Here is a 24814-nt window from a genome sequence, read left to right as displayed (position 1 = left end):
TGTTTGTTTTTTTAATAAAAGTTGCGTGGGTGTCACGTGTCCTACTTATATAAGTGCACTCGTAACAACCTAAGAATTACGAAACTTATATTAAATCAACTAAACATCACGTAGCAAATAAGCCATTAACCAAATTCGACACTCTCATTGACCTCCATACAAAAACTCCTCACTTGGTGGGCAAAAATGCCACCTGATGGACGGAGACAGATTTCCCTCCGAGTCGGGCCTCTCTCTTTACCTCTTACTCTCTGCTTGTAGTATTTTAGAAGCGATCATAGGGCGACGAGTCCATGTCGTATTTGTTATTGCATGAAATGCTTCATACCTGCTTGCCTAGCCTACGATAATTGATAATACTGCTACTTATTCTATTTCATCATGTCTCATTACGAAGAAGTAAAGGTCCATGGTTATGATGAATTTTGCAAAGCAGTGTCTGAGAGGAAAGGAAAGGACATATTTGCATATTTCTCTGGTGATAAAGACGCTCAAGGTTTGAGCTGGTGACCAGATTGTGTGAAAGGTAACATAATTATTGTTTTATGGCTATACATTGGTGTACCTGACATGTATAGCTGTTGGCTTTCTTTCCCAGCTGTCTGTCATAATGTGTCAGTCTCTGCTGCATTATGGTTGGCAATTCATGGTAGCCAAGCCAACTAATCTCTGTAAAGTGTTTACAGGGGGTGCTTGTTTTGTGCTATATTTTCTGTATTTTTTATTATATATCGCACTGTACTATTGTGTAATTTATGGTGTGCATAAATCAAAGCCACACACATTTGCCATCTTCTCCTCCTTCCCCTCCAGCTGAGCCAGTTGTTAGAGGAGAGATGTCCCACCTTCCCGAGGGCTCAGTCTTCTTCTACTGTCAGGTTGGAGAGAGGCCATAGTATGTAGGCTACTCAACCTTTTCTTCATATTCACTGGTGATGATAGCAGCATGATAGTCTTGTGCAATCCACAGGCATTAGAAAATAAGTATTCTTCTTACCCTCAAATGCAGCTAGAAGTTTTGAAAAGCTTAAATAAATTGTACAAGTTGTAACACCATGAACTGTTGTCTCTCTTGGACAGCATATTTGAAATGAGCAAAATACACTGAACAACAATATAAACACAACATGTAACATGTTGGTCCCATGTTTCATGAGCTGAAATAAAATGTCCCAGAAATGTTGTGCACAAATTTGTTTACATCCCTGTTGGTGAGCATTTTATCCTTTGTCAAGATAATCCATCCACCTGACAGATCCACCTGGCAGGTGTGGCATATCAAGAAGCTGATTAAATTAATGTTCATTACACAGGTGCAACTTGTGCTGGGGACAATAAAAGGCCACTCTAAAATGTGCAGTTTTGTCACACAACACAACGCCACAAATGTCTCAAGTTTTGAGGGAGCGCACAATTGGCATGTTGACTGCAGGAATGTTCACCAGAGCTGTTGACAGGTAATTGAATGTTAATTTCTTGACCATAAGCCTCCTCCAACGTCATATTAGAGAATTTGGCAGTACTTCCAACTGGCCTCAACCACAGACCATTACATTTACATTTACATTTAAGTCATTTAGCAGACGCTCTTATCCAGAGCGACTTACAAATTGGTGCATTCACCTATAATATCCAGTAGAACAAACACTTTACAATAGTGCATCTAAATCCTTTAAAGGGGGGGGGTTAGAAGGATTACTTTATCCTATCCCAGGTATTCCTTAAAGAGGTGGGGTTTCAGGTGTCTCCGGAAGGTGGTGATTGACTCCGCTGTCCTGGCATCGTGAGGGAGATTGTTCCACCATTGGGGTGCCAGAGCGGCGAACAGTTTTGACTGGGCTGAGCGGGAACTGTGCTTCCTCAGAGGTAGGGAGGCCAGCAGGCCAGAGGTGGATGAACGCAGTGCCCTTGTTTGGGTGTAGGGCCTTGTGTATGGCGTTGTGTGGGTGAGCAGTTAGCTGATGTCTACGTTGTGAACAGAGTGCCCCATGGTGGCGGTGGGGTTATGGTATGAGCAGGCATAAGTTAAGGACAATGAACACAATAACATTTTATCGATGGCAAATGGAATGCACAGAGATACCGTGATGAGATCCTGAGGCCCATTCATCCGCTGCCATCACTTCATGTTTTAGCATTGTAATTGACGGCCTCATGTCGCAAGGATGTGGACACAATTCTTGGAAGCTGAACATTTCCCATTTTTTCCATGGCCTGAATACTCACCAGACATGCAATGGTGGAAAAATTACCCAAATGTCATACATGTCTGGGATGCTCTGGATAGACGTGTACGACAGCGTGTTCCAATTCCCACCAATATCCAGCAACTTCGCACAGGCCTTGAAGAGGAGTGGGACAACATTCCACAGGCCACAATCAACAGCCTGATCAACTCTATGCAAAGGAATTAGTCACGCTGCATGAAGCAAATTGTAGTCACACCAGATACTGACTGGTTTTCTGATCCATGCTCCTACCTTTTTTTAAGGTATCTGTAACCAACAGATGCATATCTGTATTCCCAGTTATGTGAAATCCATAGATTAGGGCCTAATGAATTTCCTTTTATGAACTGTAACTCAGTTAAATCTTTGAAATTATTGCATGTTGCATTTATATTTTTGTTCAGTGTGTATATATACAATGCACAAAATTATACATTTGACCTAAATGTCTTTGACTTTTGGATTTTGCTTAATATACCTTTTCATCTTCGACCAGTTGGAAGGATCCCAATAATGAATTCAAGAAGACTCTGAAGCTCAGTGGAGTTCCCACTTTGATCCGATATGGCACGGTGAGCATAAGTGCATGGCAAGATGACAAAGAAGGAGAATTTCTGTAATCAATTTTAAAAGTGTGGCTTTTTCGTTGGATTTTGTGGTAACACTCAACGGGACCCAAAATCGTTTTATTATTCTTTTATAGATAGTCAATCTGTAAAAAAAAAAAAACACACAAAAAAACACATTAGTGTTAACACATTAGTGAGGTTGTTATTAACCATTTATAAACTTTTTATCAATTCTTAATAAAATATACCTTCAGGGAAAGTGTTACCAAAACATGCTAAGTTCTGTTTCTTTTCTTCCATCTAATTCAGCCTCAGAAGCTGGTTGAGGAGGAGTGCTTCAAAGCTGACCTAGTGAGGATGATGTTCACTGAGGACTAGAGGGCTACAGAGGACCACATTCGCCCTGCACTGGGTCATCTTCCACTTCCCTCTCTCCTGAGATCCAGTCCCAGTGAGGATGATGTTCACTGAGGACTAGAGGGCTACAGAGGACCACATTCGCCCTGCACTGGGTCATCTTCCACTTCCCTCTCTCCTGAGATCCAGTCCCAGTGAGGATGATGTTCACTGAGGACTAGAGGGCTACAGAGGACCACATTCGCCCTGCACTGGGTCATCTTCCACTTCCCTCTCTCCTGAGATCCAGTCCCAGTGAGGATGATGTTCACTGAGGACTAGAGGGCTACAGAGGACCACATTCGCCCTGCACTTGGTCATCTTCCACTTCCCTCTCTCCTGAGATCCAGTCCCAGTGAGGATGATGTTCACTGAGGACTAGAGGGTTACAGAGGACCACATTCGCCCTGCACTTGGTCATCTTCCACTTCCCTCTCTCCTGAGATCCAGTCCCAGTGAGGATGATGTTCACTGAGGACTAGAGGGTTACAGAGGACCACATTCGCCCTGCACTTGGTCATCTTCCACTTCCCTCTCTCCTGAGATCCAGTCCCAGTGAGGATGATGTTCACTGAGGACTAGAGGGTTACAGAGGACCACATTCGCCCTGCACTTGGTCATCTTCCACTTCCCTCTCTCCTGAGATCCAGTCCCAGCCCAATCACCTTTTCACTACACTTGATTGAATTGAAATGATTGTTTCTTTGGAATTCAAATACACACTCGTCTCCCTGTGAGTCAGTGTTAATCAGTGAATGTGTTGCTATTCTTACATGGAAATAAAAAGCAACTATAACATAACCAGAGGCCTTGGTAGAGCTAGCTGACTGCTTTTAGAACTTGATGTTTCATTTAGTAAATTAAATAGAAGAGTTATAATAACATAGCCCAGTTTTGACAAATAAATTAGATTCCCATAAGTGGTAGGCAGCCTACTCCTAGAATGTGTTGGGTCAGACAAATTGTGTCAAATGAATTGAATCTCATTGATGATTCTTGTTTCTTACTCACGGCAGTAATCTATAGAGTGAGGATATAAACTGAAGCATTAGCTGGTATACTGTGATTGTCGTGTTATAGTGTATAACTTTAGTCAAATGAAAAGAAATGATGGCTGGATGAAAACAATGTCATGTGTAAAATGAAGTTTGTCTTTAGTGCAGTTCACTTTGTGAGAAGCTAGGTGGCTCCCTCAGCCTGTCTAAATACATTAGGCCTAATATGTCTTATAATAAAAAATGTAAAAATATCAGAAATTATAGAAATATAAATTCAAACTTTTTCATGCAAATTACAATATTAGATCATATAATTAGCACATTTAATAATAGGCTCTGTTGTCTTTGTAATCCGAGAAAAAAAGTAAGCTCCTTATAGGCTCATGAAGAAGAAAAAAGTAACCTATCCCTAGATCTGTCATATGGGTTTAATGTACACATAGGCCTAAACACGTCATGTGTCTACCATGTAGGCCTAAACATGCTCAATGCTGACAACAATCAGTCATTGAATAGTGAACTTGATCAAGTAGTGTTATTAAATACCAGACCAAACAAAGGTGGTCTAAATGTTTTATATACATACATCAATAATATTATATAGACTCAATATCGCCATTTAATAACTAGGTATCATGAAAGAGGTGTTTGCTTTGAAGTGATGAGCGCAACCACAATTGTAGCAGTATAAGTGGAGCGCATTCCTACACACCACACATTGGAGCGGCTGAGCTGAGCTGAGAAGCGGAAAAGGGTATCTGTCGTCGTGCACACATTTGAGCATAGGCTATACCACGAATTGGGGCTCTCCAAGGAAGCTACATTGGAGGACGTGGGCGTATTTGTTTTTACTGAGCCTTTCAGTTTTCATTTTCTGCAGTCTTGGTAAGAGAACGGAATATATTAGAGTCTGTTTCAAGGACTCGAGCAGAGATGTCAGAGTTTCTGGTGAATCTACTCGGGGAGCGGCTCGTCAACAGCGAGAAAGCCGAGGTGGATGTACAGGCGCTGGGCAGCAAGCTGTCCCTGGTCGGGCTCTACTTCGGCTGCAGTTTAAACGGTCCCTGTAAGCAGTTCAACGCCAGTCTGTGTGAGTTTTATAGCAAGTTCAAAAAATCATCTGAACATAAAGACACATTGGAAATCGTCTTCGTCTCATCTGATCAGGACCAGAAACACTGGCAAGACTTTTTACAGGAGATGCAATGGCCGGCATTGCCTTTCAAAGATAGACACAAAAAGGTAAGAAGTGACCAATTAATAAAAATCTGAATCTGGAATTGAGTCACGATATAAAAAAACATATGTGACAGAAATATATTTAGCCTACCCTGGCCATTTGGCCAATAAACCCTTACTTAATTAAACGGCACACTTGGCCCATTTATATAGTCCTACCTTACAGTGCACAGGTATATGCATTTATTTGGGTCATTGGACATAATTGACGGTGGAACCAAAAGTTGATTCAGGGTCTAACATATTTTGTTTCTAATGTTGCCAGCTGACCTATTTTTCAGTAGGTAGATTCATGTGTCATTGTCTCTCATGTATACATAATATGGTTTACAGAAGGCCCACTGTATTTATTCCAGGTTCCATTGTTTGCATTGGATATAATATATAGCCTATCTATTGTGCACCCCAGTGGCATTGTCACAGGTTATCTATAGCCTAAATATCCATATTCAAATAAGAAAATGACACACACACACACACACACAGGTAGTGGGAATAAATGCTAATGTTAAAATGTATTGTTATTCATAATGGCATTTGTAGAATCCTTTTTAATTCAAACACTCAAGTAACAAATTACATTGTTTTGGGGCAGGACAATTGACCAAAACATATTGTCAAGATATTGACCAAAACTGGACTTATTATAGGCCTATAGCAATTAGAAATAGTGACAATGCTATATAAATATTGATTTAAATATAGTTCAAAAGTTTTTGTTTAATTGTTTGTTCTGTATATGGATACCTAATATCTAAGGTTTATTATAGCCAAGCTGAAATGATCGATGCTGATAATTGTTATTGTAAAAATACAAAGAAAAAAGTTATAATGTGTTTTTGATCAAAGTGTTAGTGAAATATGTGAAACTCGATACAATGGCCTCGTCTTTGGCTGTTAGGCTGTTGTTGAATTAGTTATTTATTTGCAGGGCCATTATTTAGGATCCAGAAGTCCACATCTCATAATAGGCATACACATTACACAGCTATTGGAAAACACCCATATGTTTGAAAAAGGAGAAGATTTAATCAAATTTCCTATAAATAAACCTGTAGGTGACAGTCATTCATTTGATTCACATTATCTGTCCATCTCTTTCATATGGGTTTAATATAATGGTTTCAAAATAGATGCTTAGCCTATGGATGTTAAGAAAGGTTATGATGATTAAGCTCATAATCTTTCACAGAAAACTGCCAAATCTTTTTCTATGTACACTGTCCATTTATTCATTATTTTACCTTGCATACAACAAACTAAATGTCCCTAATGTATCAAAATTATTCTGATGTTTTTTTATTATATATTTTTTTACCTTTTATTTAACTAGGCAAATCAGTTAAGAACAAATTCTTATTTACAATGACGGCCTAGGAACAGTGGGTTAACTGCCTTGTTCAGGGGAAGAATGACAGATTTTTACCTTGTCAGCTCAGGGATTCAATCTAGCAACCTTTCGGTTACTGGCCAATGTTCTAACCACTAGGCTACCTGCCACCCTCTTCCGTGTGTGCAATTTGACAAATTATTACAGTTACTGTCCCATATAATTAATCTAGGCTTAGATTGTAAATATGATTACCACAATATCTTGATGTCTGTATTTATTTTCTGGACATTAATTCAATAAACAAAAATAGCATGTTGTGAAAGCCTTAAATGTTTAGGCTGATGTCAGAGTGTTTTGTATAATGTACATTTATGGGTAAGGCAAGGGTTTCAGGATTAGAAATAAAGTTTACCTAGATGATACCTGCATCATGCTGCAGGTTCACCCACATCAGGATCCATTTTGGGTCCTCTGCACCTCCAGTTTTCTACATACGTCAGCATGTCTGTATTAAAAACAAATGATGATCCTTAATAACAAATTACAATTAATCCCACTGAGACTGTCTCGGCTAGCCGATGTGTCTCGGCTTGCAGCTGCATGCACATAATCTATATGCTATAAAGATTATCATTGTGTACATTGCAATTGTAAGGGAGAGGAGGGTAGCGGGAGAGAGCCGAGTTAGTGTGAATATAAATCTAATTGTCTGCAGAGAACAGACCTGCGCCATTCTCAGTGCCCTGCTGCTGCTACCCTGTTGGCAGTACAGGACATTAAACCCAGTAACGGCTGGTAAAGACATTATCATGGTCTCTAGGCCTCACAGGATAGGTAGAAAATACAATTCCACAGTAAAGAAAACAAACCAGGAAATCATACCATACTGTTTCTATCTCTTTAAAATAATGGGAGCAGAATATGGTGATGAAAGAGGCTGGCTTTTAGTTGGACGGTGATAATTTCCTTGTCCTAAGTTGCCAGGGCAACTCTTTTATTTGGAAATATTCTCTCTATATTAACAGAGTGTGTATATATATATAGTTAGATAGATAGATAGATAGCACTCTTCCGTGTCTTATTACATTGCCACACTAGGCTAGTAAAAAGGTTTTGCAAAAGATTTCTGTAAGAATAGTTCTGCATGCACGACTATCAGCCAGTGGAATGATATTTTGTACAATGTGCCATTTTAGGGGATGTTTTTTTAATGTATTTACCTGATCTAGGCCTACCCAGTTTACCTACATACCAGCAAGTAATTACTACATCAACATTTGACCACCTCTTCAATGAGATGGAGACATTTAGGATGATTATCTTTCAACTGTAAGGGCATACGGGACCTTTTTAAATGAGCCTTGGCCTCTTGGCTCCACACCACCCAACCCTTCCCCATCTTCATCAAATAGCTTGCTGTATATTTTATGAACTATTTGGGAATTTCCTTAGTGTAGTCTTTTCCTGTAGAACCCTAACCCTCACTTTAAATAGGTGCAGCTTAGTTAGATTCAATCAAGGCCCTTCTAATGTGCTGCAGATTGTTTGTGTTTCACTTCATTATGCAGTCCAGGCGTGAAGGAGGGGAATGATGGAGGCATTTGATTTGAGGGCGGGAGGGATGGGAGTTGTCTTGGGCCAGTCTGGGAGGAGCGTATAGCCACAGTGCAGAATTCTTGTGTTCTGAATGCTGCTGGTGGAAAATATTCTGCAGCATTAACATTGCCATTGTTCAAAATTCGAGTGCGGCCATGACTTGGCTAAGGCTACCTTAGAGTAGTGTACAACTTTGCATTTAACTCGGACAGTGCCACCAGTATTAATTGCAGAGTAATTGTGACCTTCAGTGCAGCAGGGGCCTGAATGAGTGTGTCCGTTAGGGGTTTAACTAACCTCTGGCCTGCTCTGTTTTTTATACTGAAGAGAGAGTTGATGTTTCATTGAGCAGTCAGATGTAGATGTACTACCATAGCCTTCTGACATGTCCTAAGGCAAGTACTTGTTTAGTGTTTACTTAACGTTTCATGTGGCCTGTATATTTCCCCCTTCAGAATTATTCTTTTGGCATCTGTGTGTGCATTGATGTGAATGTGATTTCTGCTCCTGTAGCCAGGCTTTGTAATGCATCAGATGGCGTTGTAGCCTTGTGGGTTTGCTATGTAGTCTCAGCCTTTGTCTGCTGCACAGATGTGGTTTTATCACCAGGACGGGTATATGAAGCTCCTGGCACCTGATAAGAGAAGCTTTGCTTCAGAGGAGATATCATCTGTATATATATGTATCAGCTGTGTCTACATGAGCTGGCTATTTATTTCTTTCCATTTATATACTGTTTATTTTCCACTCATTCTTCACAGTTTATATTAACAGGACTTTAAGTTGATTTTAAATTTTTAAAAAAATAAGGTGGCAACTCACACCAATATGAATTACCAGTGCTTGTTATCATACACAGTTATGGCCAAAGGCATCATCCATGCCTATATTGCAACCAGAACCCGTTTCCAGTAAATGGGAGGGAAGCAAGACAAGGTAATGCTCTATTCTAAATCAACATTTGAGTCCAGATCTCGCCTGCATGTGGGTGTGATCATAGCAACCAGTAAAAGAAAGAGAGAGCGAGCGTGTGTGTGAAAGAGGGGGAGGGAGAGAGATGCCTAATTGGTGTATGATGTTGACCTGGTGGAGGGCTACATTGAGGTTGTGGGTCTGTGGGTAGTAAGTGGCCCTCTCCCCCTCTTCTCAGGCATGGCTGGGCTCTGGCTGAAGGCAGGGGAGGCGAGAGAGAGGCAGCTCTGTTGAGCGACACAGGGCTCATCTCCTGGCACAGCCAGCAATCTCTCTCCATCGCCTCTTTCAGAGCCTCATCACCCACCAGGCCCCTCTCTCTCTCTCCCTCCCTCGTCCACCCCTCCTACAGTAGTTCGCCCTCCCCTCCCTTCTCATTCCCTACACTGCACTTGCTTTCTCTTGTCCTATGTAGTATATTCTGTTGCTCACATCGCTGGGAATGTTTATTATCTAACTATGCAGAGACTAGATTAAATACCGAAGACATTGTCGTGCATCTTTTACAAGTGAGGAGATTTAGTGTTTTGAAAGGACCTTGGGGGCTTTAGGTTTGTGACTATTAGGCAGGTTTTCGTTTTGAAGAGTCACATAAGGAGTCTGGCCCACTGCAGTGTCGTGCTCCCCTGGGTCGGAGCCCCTGAGCCCTGGGACTACTGGGACTAGAGTCTGGCCCACTGCAGTGTCGTGCTCCCCTGGGTCGGAGCCCCTGAGCCCGGGACTACTGGGACAAGAGTCTGGCCCACTGCAGTGTCGTGCTCCCCCGGGTCGGAGCCCCTGAGCCCTGGACTACTGGGACTAGAGTCTGGCCCACTGCAGTGTCGTGCTCCCCTGGGTCGGAGCCCCTGAGCCCTGGACTACTGGGACTAGAGTCTGGCCCACTGCAGTGTCGTGCTCCCCTGGGTCGGAGCCCCTGAGCCCTGGGACTACTGGGACTAGAGCCACAGCTGCTAGGTGCTTCAGAGAGGGGCTAAGGGTGCCTGTCATCAGGGTGTCACTGATCTGATGAAAACCGCACTGCACCCTTCTCATCACATATCTCAGCCCTGCGCCTCCCTGCGCCCGCTGCACTCCTTTGATTCCAGCAGGAGCAGCTGGAAAAAGCCTGCTGCATGCCCTCTTGTCTGCAGGTGATAATGTGCAGTTCCTTATCTGTAAATGTCACATTTGGTTGGGGTTGACCTGTGTAGATGCTCTCTCACCTGTCAATTTCACGTGTGTGTGTGTTTGTGTGAGATAGTTTGGGCGGATATACTGCTGCTGCTTAGTGGATAACTAGGTGAACAAACACTGAGCCTTATTACACACAGGGTAAACACTTTTGATAAACCGTATGGCTCATGCTGAGAGGACATAGTTGAAAGTTATTCCCATCAGTCAGGATAAAAGACTTGGCTAGATACCATCTCTTCAGGAGAGGGTTAAGTAAGACCACCATGATAAGATTGCATACTTAAATGATCAAGGCTAGCCATGCAGTGGGGTGACCCCAAGCGCTTAATTTGTAAATCGGGAGGTGCCGGAACAAAAAGGGAGCGTGAAAGGGTGGTAACCAGGGGGGACTCTGAGATACCGGATGAACGTATGAAAAACCTCACTTTATAATAAAGCGTTGCATGCATATCATCGCATTTGCGTAGTGGCATAGAGCAGTAGAGTAGAGGTTCTTGCAGGACTTGCACACATGGGAAATCTTTTTGTAGCCTACGGTCCGAGAAAGATTTGGCCTTTTTATAAACACATTTCATGCAATTTTCTGTAATTTTACATGACTGGAGACCTCAGCATAATCTTTTTCTAATACCGCACAAATGATCGAAATGACCGGCTACCGACAATTAGAATCTGAGATCATTAAAAACGACCTTGTCTTGAATCCATCAATAGTTTAGACCTAGGTGTGTGGAGACTATATTTTACAATCTGAGGAGGAAATTATAGTTCTAGAAAAGCTTTCGAGTTTCTCTAACTCACTCAATGATGATCGTCTCACGCACCGGAGATGGCCGGTGTGCTCATGCCAAAAGCATGTCTCTCGTTTTACTTTTGTAAAACAATGCTGTTTGCTCAAGGCCTATTTGGAAGTTGATAGAATATTTTGGTAGCCTCTACAGACAGATTAGACTTCTCTGTTCAGCAGGAGCCATTTGCTTTCCAACCTGTGTTTTCCCCTGATTGTATTTGAGATATTGCGAAAGACCTGTTTTGGCTGCATGCTGTTCACTGACAGATTTGCCGCACATTCAAGACTGCTACACACAATCCACATCTAGGCAATAAAAAAATAAACTATTGATCCTCTGTAGGTAAATGATAGGCTTATATTCCTGGTGTAGTATTCTGAATTCATTACATTTCTTTCTGAACAGATAGCAGTAATTCTTTAACTTTGGAAAATGTATTTACATTTATCAGGGGTGCAGCAGCACCCTTCCCGCAGCTATGATTATGAATTACAATACTGGAGAGAAGATGGTTGCAGCCTCATGGCTATCAGAGATAATAGAAAGTGAATCTCATTCTAGTTCTGTGAGTGATGCAGGCACGCTTCTCTCTCACCACAGCACCAGCCAATCAAATATATTTATAAAGCCTTTTTACATCAGCAGATGTCACAAAATACAGAAACCCAGCCTGAAACCCCAAACAGCAAGCAATGCAGATGTAGAAGCACGGTGGCTAGGAAAAACTCCCTAGAAAGGCAAGAACCTAGGAAGAAACCTAGAGAGGAAACAGGCTCTGAGGGGTGGCCAGTCCTTTTCGAGCTGTGCCGGGTGAAGATTTTAAGAGTACATGGCCTCTAAGGCCAGATTGTTCTTCAAGATGTTAAAACTTTCATAGGTGACCAGCAGGATCAAATAATAATCACAGTGGTTGTAGAGGGTGCAACAGGTCAGTACCTCAGGAGTAAATGTCAGTTGGCTTTTCATAGCCAAGCATTGAGGTTGAGACAGCAAGTGCAGGAGAGAGAGAGTTGAAAACAGCAGTTCCGGGACAAGGTAGCTCATCTGGTGAACAGGTCAGGGTTCCATAGCCACAGGCAGAACAGTTGAAACTGGAGCAGCACCACGACCAGGTGGACTGGGTACAGCCAGGGGTCATCAGGCCAAGTTGTCCTGAGGCATGGTCATAAGGCTCAGGTCCTCCAGGAGGGGAGGGAGAGAGAGAGAGAATTAGATGGAGCACACTTAAATTCACACAGGACACCAGAGAATTACACCAGATATAACAGACTGATCCTAGCCCCCCAGCACATAATAGACTATTGCAGCATAGATACTGGAGGCTGAGACTGGGTGGGGGGGGGGGTCGGGGGACCCCCCCCCCGGACAGGGCCAACCAGACAGGATATAACCCCACCCACTTTGCCAAAGCAAAGCCCCCATACCACTAGAGGGATGTCAACAGACCACCAACTTACTACCCTGAGACAAGGCTGAGTATAGCCCACAAAGATCTCCTCCGCCACATGAGCCCGAGGGGGTGCAAAATCGGACAGGAAGATCACGTTAGTGACTCAAACCACTCAAGTGATGCACCCCTCCTGGGGACGGCATGGAAGAGCACTAGTAAGCCAATGACTCAACCTCCGTTATAGGGTCAGTCCCAAATGGCACCCTATTTCCTACATAGTGCACTTCTTTTGACCAGGGGTCATAGGGTTCTGGTCAAAAGTAATGCACTACATAGGGAATAGGGTGCCATTTGAGACAGTGTCTGTGTGACTGAGCCTGGCTGTGGTCCTGTAATGTAAAAAATATACACTACCGTTCAAAAGTTTGGGGTCTCTTAGAAATGTCCTTGTTTTTGAAAGAAAAGCACATTTTTCTTGTCCATTAAAAGAACATCAAATTGATCAGAAATACAGTGTAGACATTGTTAATGTTGTAAATGACTATTGTAGCTTGAAAACGGCAGATTTTTTTTAAACATTGTATTTGATTATTTAAAAAATAATAATTATATGGAATATCTACATAGGCGTACAGAGGCCCATTATCAGCAACCATCACTTCTGTGTTCCAATGGCACGTTGTGTTAGCTAATCCAAGTTTATCATTTTAAAAGGCTAATTGATCATTAGAAAACCCTTTTGCAATTATGTTAACACAGATAAAAACTGTTATTCTGATTAAAGAAGCAATAAAACTGGCCTTAGACTAATTGAGTATCTGGAGCATCAGCATTTGTGGGTTCGATTACAGGCTCAAAATGTCCAGAAACAAATAACTTTCTCCTGAAACTCATCAGTCTATTCTTGTTCTGAGAAATGAAGGCTATTCTATGTGAGAAATTGCCAAGAAACTGAAGATCTCGTACAATGTTGTGTGCTACTCCCTTCACAGAACAGTGCAAACTGGCTCAAACCAGAATAGAAAGAGTGGGAGGCCCCGGTGCACAATTGAGCAAGAGGACAAGTACATTAGTGTATAGTTTGAGAAACAGACGCCTCACATGTCCTCAACTGGCAGCTTCAATAAATAGTACCCGCAAAACACCAGTCTCAACGTCAACAGTGAAGAGGTGACTCCGGGATGCTGGCCTTCTAGGTAGAGTTGCAAAGAAAAGCCATATCTCAGACTGGCCAATAAAAATAAAGGATTAAAATGGGCAAAAGAACACAGGCACTGGACAGAGGAACTCTGCCTAGAAGGCCAGCATCCCGGAGTTGCCTCTTCACTGTTGACGTTGAGCCTGGTGTTTGTGAGAGGTGACACTAGGTTGATGTTAAAGGGGAGTTTAAGTTACCCTCTGAAAACTGGTGAAAACAGTGGGGCTGTGTGGCTGACTTGTAGACTACAACCAGAATTTCTGTGTGTCTCTCCTCTAAGCAACCTGATCTGTTTCTACATCCGTTATCTGCCTATAAATGAAAACACACAAAGACGCTGAGGCTGTGACCTTGGTCTGTGAACTACTGAAAAGATACACTGGGATTGGGCCTATGGCTTTTTCCCCAGTATTCTGTAGCTGGCCCGTTGATACGGGCTCTCTGTGGTTTTTGACCAGAGGTTTCCACAGTAGAGTACTAGCATGGCCATGTCTTCACCACATTGTCTACAGTAACACTGCAATGAGAGCAACCGATGATCCTCCAGCTTACGTACATTATTCCAAACCAACTACAATTAGCACATACTAGCCTCCAAGAATGCCTCTTTCCTCATTTCGTTTCTTCAAATGAGCTAAATACAGGAAATGGAACACCAGAGACACTGACTAGATATTAATTAAGAATGACTTATGTTTATTTCCATGGAAAATAAACTATTGTTGTTATTCTGTCTTGATGATCCTACCCTCATCTGCTGTATTCTTTGCGATGCTGCCATGTCCATATTTGCTTAGCGAACATGATTTGAGATTTCCCCAGGTCTTGAGGACCCCCCTCTCCAGTGAAAACACACACACACAGAGACACACAGTCCTCTAGTCTGTAATTGCCCCCAACACCCGAGTTCTGCATTCATTTCCAGCATAATAACTCCGTAGCAACCCCCACCCCCCCAGAGGCAGTCTGCCATCCGGAACAGAGCTCATGTCTTTCGGTTTCCTTTTGTTTTCTCTCCTAGATTGCAAGGTGTTTGTTTCATTCCCCAGTTACAGTTTCCCTCTCATCATACCTTCTGAATACATTTCTCCAGAGGAGGCATAGGAACTATGATGATCAGTGAATATATGGTGTAGTGGTCAGAGAAATGCACTGATGTACGGAGGGATGTTTATCTGGAAGGAAAGTAAATTGAGCCAAGCCTCCACTTTTTATTACACATGCACAGCTCTCACAGTTGTTGTTGTTGTTTACATTTTCTGCGTAATAACAGTTGATTTTCAATGAGCGTTTGTATACAATGCAAGAACTCCTTAGTCTCTACACTGAAACGTTCCCCTCAGATATCCCCTCTCCCTGTGCCATTGTCTCACCAGCCAAATAGGAGATGGATGGCAGACCGTTGAATGAGAAGGGTGTGAATCCTGGTCATGTGACTATTCTGCAGCCCTTGCTCCTGTCTGAAAGAGGCTTACTATGCAAACAGGCCCACTGTCTCAGCTTGTAGCCTGGCACACTGACACCTTGGCTCCAGCCCTGCTGTCTTGTCTACTATTGAGTTGTTGGGAGCAAGTGGTGGGAGTATTTTTTTATTAGATGTTTTATTATTCCGCTGTGAGAACCCAAATACCATTACAGGGTATTATAAAATTATAATATTACATTGCCAGTATAATCAATCTGTAATCTATGTATAACTACAGTGCAGATACTGTAGGAAGGCACTGAGCAGGAGAGGAATAAGCTGAGGACTGGACTGGTAGTGTGACTGTGGGAGCCTGAGAGGCTGACTGCTCTGCACTGCTGTACTCTTAAAAAGCTTTGTGACAAAGAGGACGGACGAGCATCCAATCCACCTCTCTGTAAGAGTGCAGAGAGGGTGGTGCTGAGGGAGAGAATATGTGGTGAGAAGGGAGAGTTCATGTGAGTTTAAGAGTTGAAAAAGAGCAGGAATCTCAAGGAGATGATCCTTATTATGATTTTCAAATAACCACTGACTTTCCAAGCAGTTTTTTTTTCCTTACCCTACTGTACCGCAAGTCTCTGCTACGTAACAGGGGTAAGGTTCCTATTGAAGTCTCAGTAAGCCCAGTGAAAGGGGAACAGTCACATAACCCTGAAGTACTGTTACATCCCTTGTGACAGTTCAAAGAATTTGGCTCCAAAAGTCATCTCTCCTGGGAGGAGGGCAAGGCTTGGTTCAGGCCAAGCCATCTAATCTCCGTGTCAGGAATCTTACAGCCAATTAGCACCTCCCCCTGCTCCTGTCCTGCTTTTTGGACAGAGTTCACCCTACAAGTGTTTTTTGACTCTGACGACTTGGTTAGATTAGTTTGTCTACATTGTGGTGCTAGCCCCCTCTAAAGACAGATGTGATTGTAGGGAAGCCGCTCATCTCCAGCTACTAGATAATGAGGTGGTGGAGGGCAGGAGCTGGTGTGTGTCTAATGAGGTTGGATGGCAACGCATTGTTTTCTGAAAGATTCCTTTACATAATATTGAATCAGCCATTTTCCAGCCAATCTCTATGGCAGAACGTCAAGACTTTTCTAAAGAGCTTTCAATTTGAGCTGATTAGCGTAATACGAAATTGTCAAGTTTCCCCTAACTGTCAGAATGGTTATGGCAGGAGGAACCAAATTTAGCTACAGAAAAAGTATGTGGACATCTCATTCCAAAATTATGGGCATTAATATTGAGTTGGTCCTCCCTTTGCTGCTTTAACAGCCTCCACTCTTCTGGGAAGGCTTTCCACTAGATGTTGGAACATTGCTGCAGAGACTTGCTTCCATTCAGCCACAAGCATTAGTGAGGTCGAGCACTGATGTTGGGCGATTAGGCCTGGCTCGCAGTCTGCGTTCCAATTCATCCCAAAGGGTTGAGGCCAGGGCCAGTCAAGTTCATCCACACTGATCTCAACAAACCATTTCTGCATGGACCTCGCTTTGGGCATGTCATGCTGAAACAGGAAAGGGCCTTCCCCAAACTGTTGCCACAAAGTTGGAAGCACAGAATCATGTAGAATGTCATTGTATGCAGTAGCGTTTAAGATTTCCCTTCAATGGAACTAAGGGGCCTAGCCCGAACCATGAAAAACAGCCCCAGACCATTATTCCTCCACCACCAAACTTTACAATTGGCACTATGCATTGGGGCAGGTAGCGTTCTCCTGGCATCCGCCAAACTCAGATTAGTCCGTCGGACTGCCAGATGGTTCCGCGTGATTCATCACTCCAGAAAATGCGTTTCCATTGCTTCAGAGTCCAATGGCGGCGGGCATTACACCACTCCAGCCAACGTTTGGAATTGCACATGGTGAACTTAGGCTTGTACTTCTGCTCGGCCATGGAAACCGATTTCATGAAGCTTCTGACGAACAGTTATTGTGCTGATGTTACTTCCAGAGGCAGTTTGGGACTCCGTAGTGAGTGTTGCAACCGAGGACAGACGATTTTTACGCGCTATGCGCTTCAGCACTCGGCGGTCCCGTTCTGTGCGCTTGTTTGGCCTACCACTGCACAGCTGAGCTGTGCTCCTAGATGTCTCCAATTCACAATAACAGCACTTAGGGGCAGCTGGGGCAGCTCTTGCAGGACAGAAGTTTGATGAACTGACTTGTTGGAAAGGTGGCATCCTATGACGGTGCCACGCTGGAAGTCACTGAGCTCTTTAGTAAGGCCATTCTACTGCCAATGTTTGTCTATGGAGATTGAATGGCTGTGTGTTTTGATTTTATACACCTGTTAGCAATGGGTGTGACTGAAATAGCCGAATCCACTCATTTGAAGGGGTGTCCACATACTTTTGTGTATATGTAGTGTATCTTTGCATCTCTGTGGGACTTTGTGCTTGTTCTGTACAACCCACAGTGAAACTCAGTCATTTTGTGGGTAGTTCATGCACTGTTTTGGTGGCGAGCCGTTGAATTGAGTGGCGGTGGTGACTGAGATCAGAACTTTGGCAGAGCACTGCCCAAGGCAGTTTTGCACATTGTCAGTCATCATAGCAGCCAGGGGGAAGTCAGAATCCAATCAGATTCAACCCTGGTTCTCATCCCCTCCCTGCTGTCTCTGGAGATAGCTGGCAAAAACTAATTTTTCCTTTTGGATTTTACATAATGCTCTTCCAACCATTTCTTGATTAGTAATCCAAATATCGAGTCTATGCTGCCAGGTTAATCAGTCAATCCGTGTCGGTCTGTTTATTCCTACACATTACTACAGCAATATGCCCTCCATGCAATATGAGGATACCTTCTGCCTGGCAGGACATTCACATCATTCCATCTGCTTTTTATTGACCTCATTACAGATTCAGTAGTTCTATTAGTGTGTCGTATGAGCCCTTGGACACATTAGCACTCACTAACCATTATTCAAGGGCACTGCTTGGCATGCTGGTCCTGAAAACAAATTTAAATATGAATAGTAATGAACCGCATACTGGTCATTATAGGGTCAAATAATATTTCACATTAGCAAGCTATTATGGTCTCCTCTCTTCTGCTTTCAATAGTCTAGAATTATGAAAGTGATTCCCAGAGCTAAATGAAATAGATTTTACATTGACTTTTAAGATATACCCAATCTCACACGGTAAAGCCAGATAGTTGTCTGTTCACTGCAGCTGTAAGCTTCGTACATGCAAAGAATGTCTTGTGATTACATTGTTGAGAAATTACATGGAATCTGCAGAATGTACAGGCAGGCCAAAGTACAGAGATGGGAGCTGGTGGCAAGGCAACCAATATGGAGGAATAAGTAATGGTTGTATTGCAGAGAGAGGAGAAAAGAGACACAGGAGAAACATCCAGAGATGGCCTAGCTGTGGCGTAGCAAGAGAATGATGTGGGAGGTGCTGACTATCTGTTGTGTGAGAGGAGACAGACTGCCTGAAAGTTATGTAGACTGAGTCTCCATCCCAAACAGCACTCTATTCCCTATATAGTGCACCCTATGGGCTCTGGTCAAATGTTTTAACCTTTATTTAACTAGGCAAGTCAGTTAATAACTTTTTATTTTCAATGAATGCTTAGGAACAGTGAGTTAACTGCTTTGTTCAGGGGCAGAATGACAGATTTTTACCTTGTCAGCTCGGGGATTTGATCTAGCAACCTTTCGGTTACTAGCCCAACACTCTAACCACTAGGCTACCTGCCGCCACAAGTAGCGCACTACATATAGAATAAGGTGCTATTTGGTACTAGGGCTGTGACGATATGATATTCTTTCCATGGCAAAAATTAAAACACGACGCAGACAACTTTTTTGTCCTTTAAAAACCTGCTGTATGTAAAATAGTGTGTGATATATCTTGGTAAATAAATACATGTGACTCTGGATGACAACAAAATGAAGCTTGTTTCCAACATCAGGGCTGTTTTCCTAAAGTAAATCCAGTTTGTGTTTTGTTTCCTTGCCACGATACTGACAAGTATCACTGGTACGCAGCCTGAGATCACTAAGGTCAGTGGAGCTGCAGCACTGGCATGAGTCTGACTAGAGCCTCGTACTGTAGCCAGTCAGGTTAACTTAGTAATTATACATTTCCACTGCCGTCACATCCCGTTGTAAAATCTATTATTGGAAGTCTTGGTTACTCAATAAAACTCCCACTACACACATTCCAAACATATTGAAGGTAATAGTTACTTTAAAGGCATACATTCAAGTTCCCAAATATAAGTCTAGAATAAGCACAGGGAAATCATGAAAGGGAACGCCTGGTGGCTGGCCGATGGGTTTGGAGTGGACCCCCTGCTGGGCTGAGCCCATGCTGTGGGTTACCCTGTGCCTCTGTGTTGGGGGCTAATCGTTGTTTTGATGATTCTTTTCCTGTGCATCTGTTTGGGCTGGGGGGAACCGATGCCATGTAGCATCAAAGGCTTTATCAGCTTAAGCTGGTTGTAAGGAGCATGCAAGGTCTCATCTTTTCACTAGAGAGAGAGAGACCCTCGGACACAAGTGTCCAGGCAATTAGAGACGCCGCGCCCTTTAAGAGAGATTACTGGCAGGGGGAGAGAGAGAGCCGCAGCCTTTTCTCCAGCACTACATTGTTAACACAGGCTCCAAATGAAAGCCACATGTTTAGCTCGGCTCTTCTCAGCATGCAGTATAGAAGCTAGCAGATACCCACAGCAACATGAAACCCTCAGCCTCAATCAGGTTTACTGGATGCAGAATGAACTGATGGATGGCCCTCTTCAGACTCGTTATATGAATGGGCCTTGCGATCCAGTTACTTCAGATGGATGAGTTGAGATGAATCTATGCAACTCAGAAACGTACCCGTGTTGGACCGGATGGAACCTGTCATTGGAATAAGGGGACATTTTTATAAGACCGAAGTTGATCCCTGTCCAATAGAAAGGTTATCCCACTTCCCTCCATGTTTTCTTTGAAACATGCTTTAGGAAATGAAAACTTAGTGTATATAGTCATTAGTGTAATGGGATTCCCAGCCTGGTGAGGTGTTAAGTCCAGTCTGGAGAGTCTGGGAGGAGGACAGACGGAGCGTACAGAGACAGAATGTGTCCCAAATGGCACCCTCTTCCCTTTATAGTGATTCCTATGTGCCCTGGTGATAAGTAGTGGACTAGATAGGGAATAGGGTGCCATTTTGGACGCCGCCATAGACAGCGTGCATATTAACCCCTCCTTGTTTCCATGGCGCAGCAGCATGTTACTCACCACCTGCTCATTTGACCGCCTCCGTGCTTTCAGAACCAGCAGGTGAGTTTAAAAAAAAGGATTTAACGGGTAGTCGGTGCATTTGGTACAACCCATCCTTTGCTCTGCCGCATGCAGAAAGCCTATTTACTGTTGAATGTAATGTTGTCCAGAGTAATGTAATTTAGTAGTAATTCGTGTAGCCTTGATAAGGTCTTCCTGTATGTTCATGTGATACCCAACAGACTGGCAAAGCTGCTGAGCTGGAGCAGAATAAAGGCTAAAGGCCTGTTAAGGAGAAGGTTTCACGTTTGGAATGTCAGTGTTTCTGCCAAGCACCACCTTTTCGTTCCCTTTATAATGTAATTACTGAGCACAGTGAGCGGCGGAGGTACTGTATGCACTGAAGTCAAGCGCAAGCAATGAAAGTGAGTAAGAGGAGTAACGGAGATGTACTAAGAGGCATGGTTGAAATGGAGCAGGGGGGTTACCAAAGGTTTATGGGAATGAAACTAAATGTTAACCGAGTATAGCCCAGTTCAAGCTGAAAAACTGTCCAAAATCTATAGACGAACTGCCAAAGAGGTTCATCTCACGACATTGATTTATAAATATTTGAACAGAACTGCTGTACTCTATAACTCGTCCATGGTCTGTGAGATTATACCCCACCTGTAGATTCACCCCCTCCTCAACTACCCTGGCCCCCGAGAGAAGCCTCTGGAAGGTCAGAGACATCTCCCACCATACATCATATCTCCTCCCAGCTCTGCTATTGACAGGTGTTCACTCCCTCTATAGCAACATGTTCTAAAGATGTATAGAAACCTTCTAAACATATACAGTAAGAAATAACTGTCTTTAGGGCCTTCACCAGAAGTCTCACAAGGCTGTCAATTCACACTTTGTTTTGAATGCCTTGTCTCCATATCTCTTATAAGGCAACTTTCCCAAGCCTTGATACTTCAGAATAATAGCATAATGGTACTGTAGATAGTACATCCACAATGTTTTTATCGGTTTGTAGATTTACCAAAATGGTAGAAATGGGGTGCTAGTCAAGGTTATTGTTCTGAATATTTCAAGTCCTGTACCCTGAATACAAAGCCTGGTATTGCAAGGTTTACTACATTATGTGACCTACCATTCTGGTTTCCATCACCCCTGGCCCGGTGGTGGTGTCGCACAGTAGATAAAGGTTCTATCCATGCGTTTTGCTTTCCAGCCTCCTGCTGTGGGCGTTCTGTATTCCTTTGTCGCTCTTCCCCTTCCCGTTTAGTTTCCTTTTTGAAGTGATACCCATGAGTCGCTTTTGACAATGAAAGCCAAACTTGCTGTCCTAGAATTCTCTCTTAATTTGGCTGCCATTAGGCTTCATGACGTTCAGTTTGTGGAGGCGCCCATGGGAAATCAGAATCCGAGACTGAAGTCGGAGGCCATTCTTCATCCTCCCATGCTTCCTTTCTTCTCTCCTTAAGGACACTGATGAAGAGATGGGGGGGGGGAAATGAAGCGTTCCTAAAGATGTGTCCCAACTTTGATCTTTAAATTGCAGTCATTACATGTCATAATACAGTGTGTAAATTCCTCCAGATTACCAGGCTTTTATATTCAGTACCATTGTGACAAAGTGAAATATGTCTTTGTCACATTTCACTTTGATGTCATCATGCTATGATTATGGCTGATGTATATACTCGTTTTAATTGCTGTCCTTATACTAAAGGATGCCAACACGCTCTATATACAGTATTTCCCACCTTCCAAATGTAGGAAATCCGTTCCACTTACAGCCAGTCCTGTGGATGCCACTGAAATGAGTAGATTTGGGCTGGCTTTGGGGTTTACACTTAGTGGTGGGCCTGGGGTTACAGGCCAAGGTTGTTGTGATTTGTGTTGGCATTGTGTTAACGTAGGGATTGGGAGTCAAGCCTCCTCGACAGTAACAGGAGCTTGAGTTCCTCTAGGAGCCATGGCCTACTTTTGGCTGTGCCCTTGGGTGAAGCGTGGACAGCTGTAGTACTGTAGGATGCCAGTCGAAGGAGAGTTAGAATAATTGCTGTGTATGTATTTGAGCTGAGTCACTGACTACAGCCTAACCACTGCAGCTGTTTGCTTTGGTGTTTAAAATAATGTTCAGAGGATAAATGGCTAAGTATTTATTGTGTAGATGCAGCGTTCAGGTCGGGCGACAGGCACTATTAGCTACTAGATCTTCGAGGCATCACTGTGCTGCGGTGCCATTATGGAAAGTAAATACAATTCAAGTTTAATAGTCAGGGGCGACGCATGGAGAGTGAGAACAGACACTTAAGTGCAGAAAGGGCTGCCTAAAGATGTATTATCCGTGTGAGGTGAGGGGGGTAGAGGGACAGCTAAACATATAGCCCACACACACCCGTGCGAAGACGCACACTGACACACTGCCTCCAACTATGTTGTGTTTCTCTTTTTGATTGACTCCACCCCCACAGCAGTGTCCCTTTTCCTCCAACACAAAGGAAAGCAGGAAGAGCAGATTGTGTCCGCCTTTCCCTCCTTCTCTGCCCTCCCTTCTCCTCGCCCTCCCTCCTTCCATCCTTCTCTCTGCCCTCCCTCCTACCATCCTTCTTTGCCCTCCCTCCTCCTCTGCCTTCCCTCCTCCTCTTCCCTCCTCCTCTGCCCTCCCTCCTTCCCTCCTCCTCTGCCCTCCCTTCTCTCTGCCCTCCCTCCTTCCCTCCCTTCTCTCTGCCCTCCCTCCTTCCCTCCCTTCTCTCTGCCCTCCCTCCTTCCATCCTTCTTTGCCCTCCCTTCTCTCCGCCCTCCCTCCTTCTCTCTGCCCTCCCTCCTCTCCAAGGGGTTGTTGGTCCTTATTTTTGGTTGTTTTTCCCACATGAGGTGGGGGTCTGGACTGGATACACATCCAAAAAGTAACCCACTCATCAATTTAAATTCTGTTCCACAAACGACACAAAATGACTAAATAATTTAGCTCTATTTCCATGCATAGTTGTGGTATGATTATGATAACAACATGTATTTATTGATTGTGGCCCCAACTCAAGAGCTCAGGGATAATTGCATTCACAGGCTTGGTGGAGATCTCTGCCTCTCAACAACCCCTCCCAGCCATCTGCCAAATGAACAGCACTCCCAGCCTACATTTCAGCAGGCCTTGCTTTCAAAGGCTGAAACACTTCGGCATTCAATTGATTTGGACAAAACTATACAGTGTACAAAACTGGAAAATCTCACATGATGCTCCATCATGTTATTTTGCACAAGCAGTTCAGCTTAGATTCTTCTGTGAGTGGAAGTTTTTGTGGCTGCATAACTCCAATACTGTAGTCTCTATGCAGCAGGACTGGACAGTAGCTTGTCGTCCAGACCTGTATCTCAGTATTTCCTGTTATTCACTAGGCCTGAGTTTGGGACGCTCTAACCAATGTGTCTGCCACTCTTCCTGCTCTAACACTTTCTCAAGCTCTAACAATAGTCTGGCCCCTCACTGCTGGCCCCCCCATAATCCTCTTTACTGCCTCCCTCCCATCTCTTCTCTGACTAAGCCTCCTCCATAGGCCAAGGACCCCGCTGTCTTGTCAATATCAACCTATAACCGCGAGGGTTACTGCAAATAATGAGCTGGATTCCATGTTCAGCATTTTCAAAGCCTCTTTCATACCACTGGTCTCATAACTTGTGGAGTAAACTTCAGAGACTTGACCTGACTGAGCGTAAATATGGAATTGCAGATCATTTAAAGCCTTAACTCATGCCTTCTCAAGGCCTCTGTGTGTGGTGAAGTTATAGAGGGAAATGCAGGGTCACTGATGCTAACGGGGCAGTGTTCCACCTCCTTATTGGCCGAGGTCTTCAACAAGTTGACCCTGCTGATGCAGACCAAAGCTAACTCCATTCTCTCCTAGTCTAGTTGCTTTTCCCAGAGGCCCTAGGCTCGCGAGGCGGGCCATCGTTCCCACTTCCGCCTCCCTCCTGACGCAATGTGTATGTAATGCCGTTGCTATGTCCTGCTAGGCGAGCGGCTTTGATATCTGAGAATGGAATTCCCACCACACAGAGCAGAGACAACACTACAGGCAGTGGAGCAGTGCTGAGGGGAAAAAGGAAACGCGGTACAGATAAGGCCCACCGTAGAGAGCCTCTTTTTATCTAGGCTTTTTATTCAATCCCTACATTCTCCATCATGTTTGTCTTTTTTTCCATTCACAGCAGGTCCTAACCCACAACTGGCCTCTATTCCTTATGGTAGCTGTGTGTCCCTCC

The 24814-nt window shown here is 43.6% G+C and overlaps 1 protein-coding gene and 1 pseudogene across 1 annotated transcript in view; both read left to right on the top strand.

Moving 5' to 3' along the window:
- Nucleotides 1–174: 174 nt before the first annotated feature.
- On the top strand, nt 175–4445 carry LOC115206347 (thioredoxin domain-containing protein 17-like; annotated as a pseudogene).
- Nucleotides 4446–4923: 478 nt separating this feature from the next.
- The window catches only part of LOC115206346 (nucleoredoxin), a 62167-nt gene continuing 42276 nt past the window's right edge, over nt 4924–24814 (top strand). The window contains exon 1 of the mRNA XM_029773184.1: nt 4924–5433. Within this exon, the coding sequence (XP_029629044.1) occupies nt 5125–5433 (309 nt within the window). The 5' untranslated portion in view covers nt 4924–5124. The remainder of the gene's footprint in view (nt 5434–24814) is intronic.

The sequence above is a fragment of the Salmo trutta genome, chromosome 13 (assembly GCF_901001165.1).
Source record: "Salmo trutta chromosome 13, fSalTru1.1, whole genome shotgun sequence".
In the NCBI taxonomy this organism is placed as follows: Eukaryota; Metazoa; Chordata; class Actinopteri; order Salmoniformes; family Salmonidae; genus Salmo; species Salmo trutta.
The sequence above is the reverse complement of the archived record's forward strand: the minus strand, read 5'-3'. Positions and strand labels throughout refer to the sequence as shown.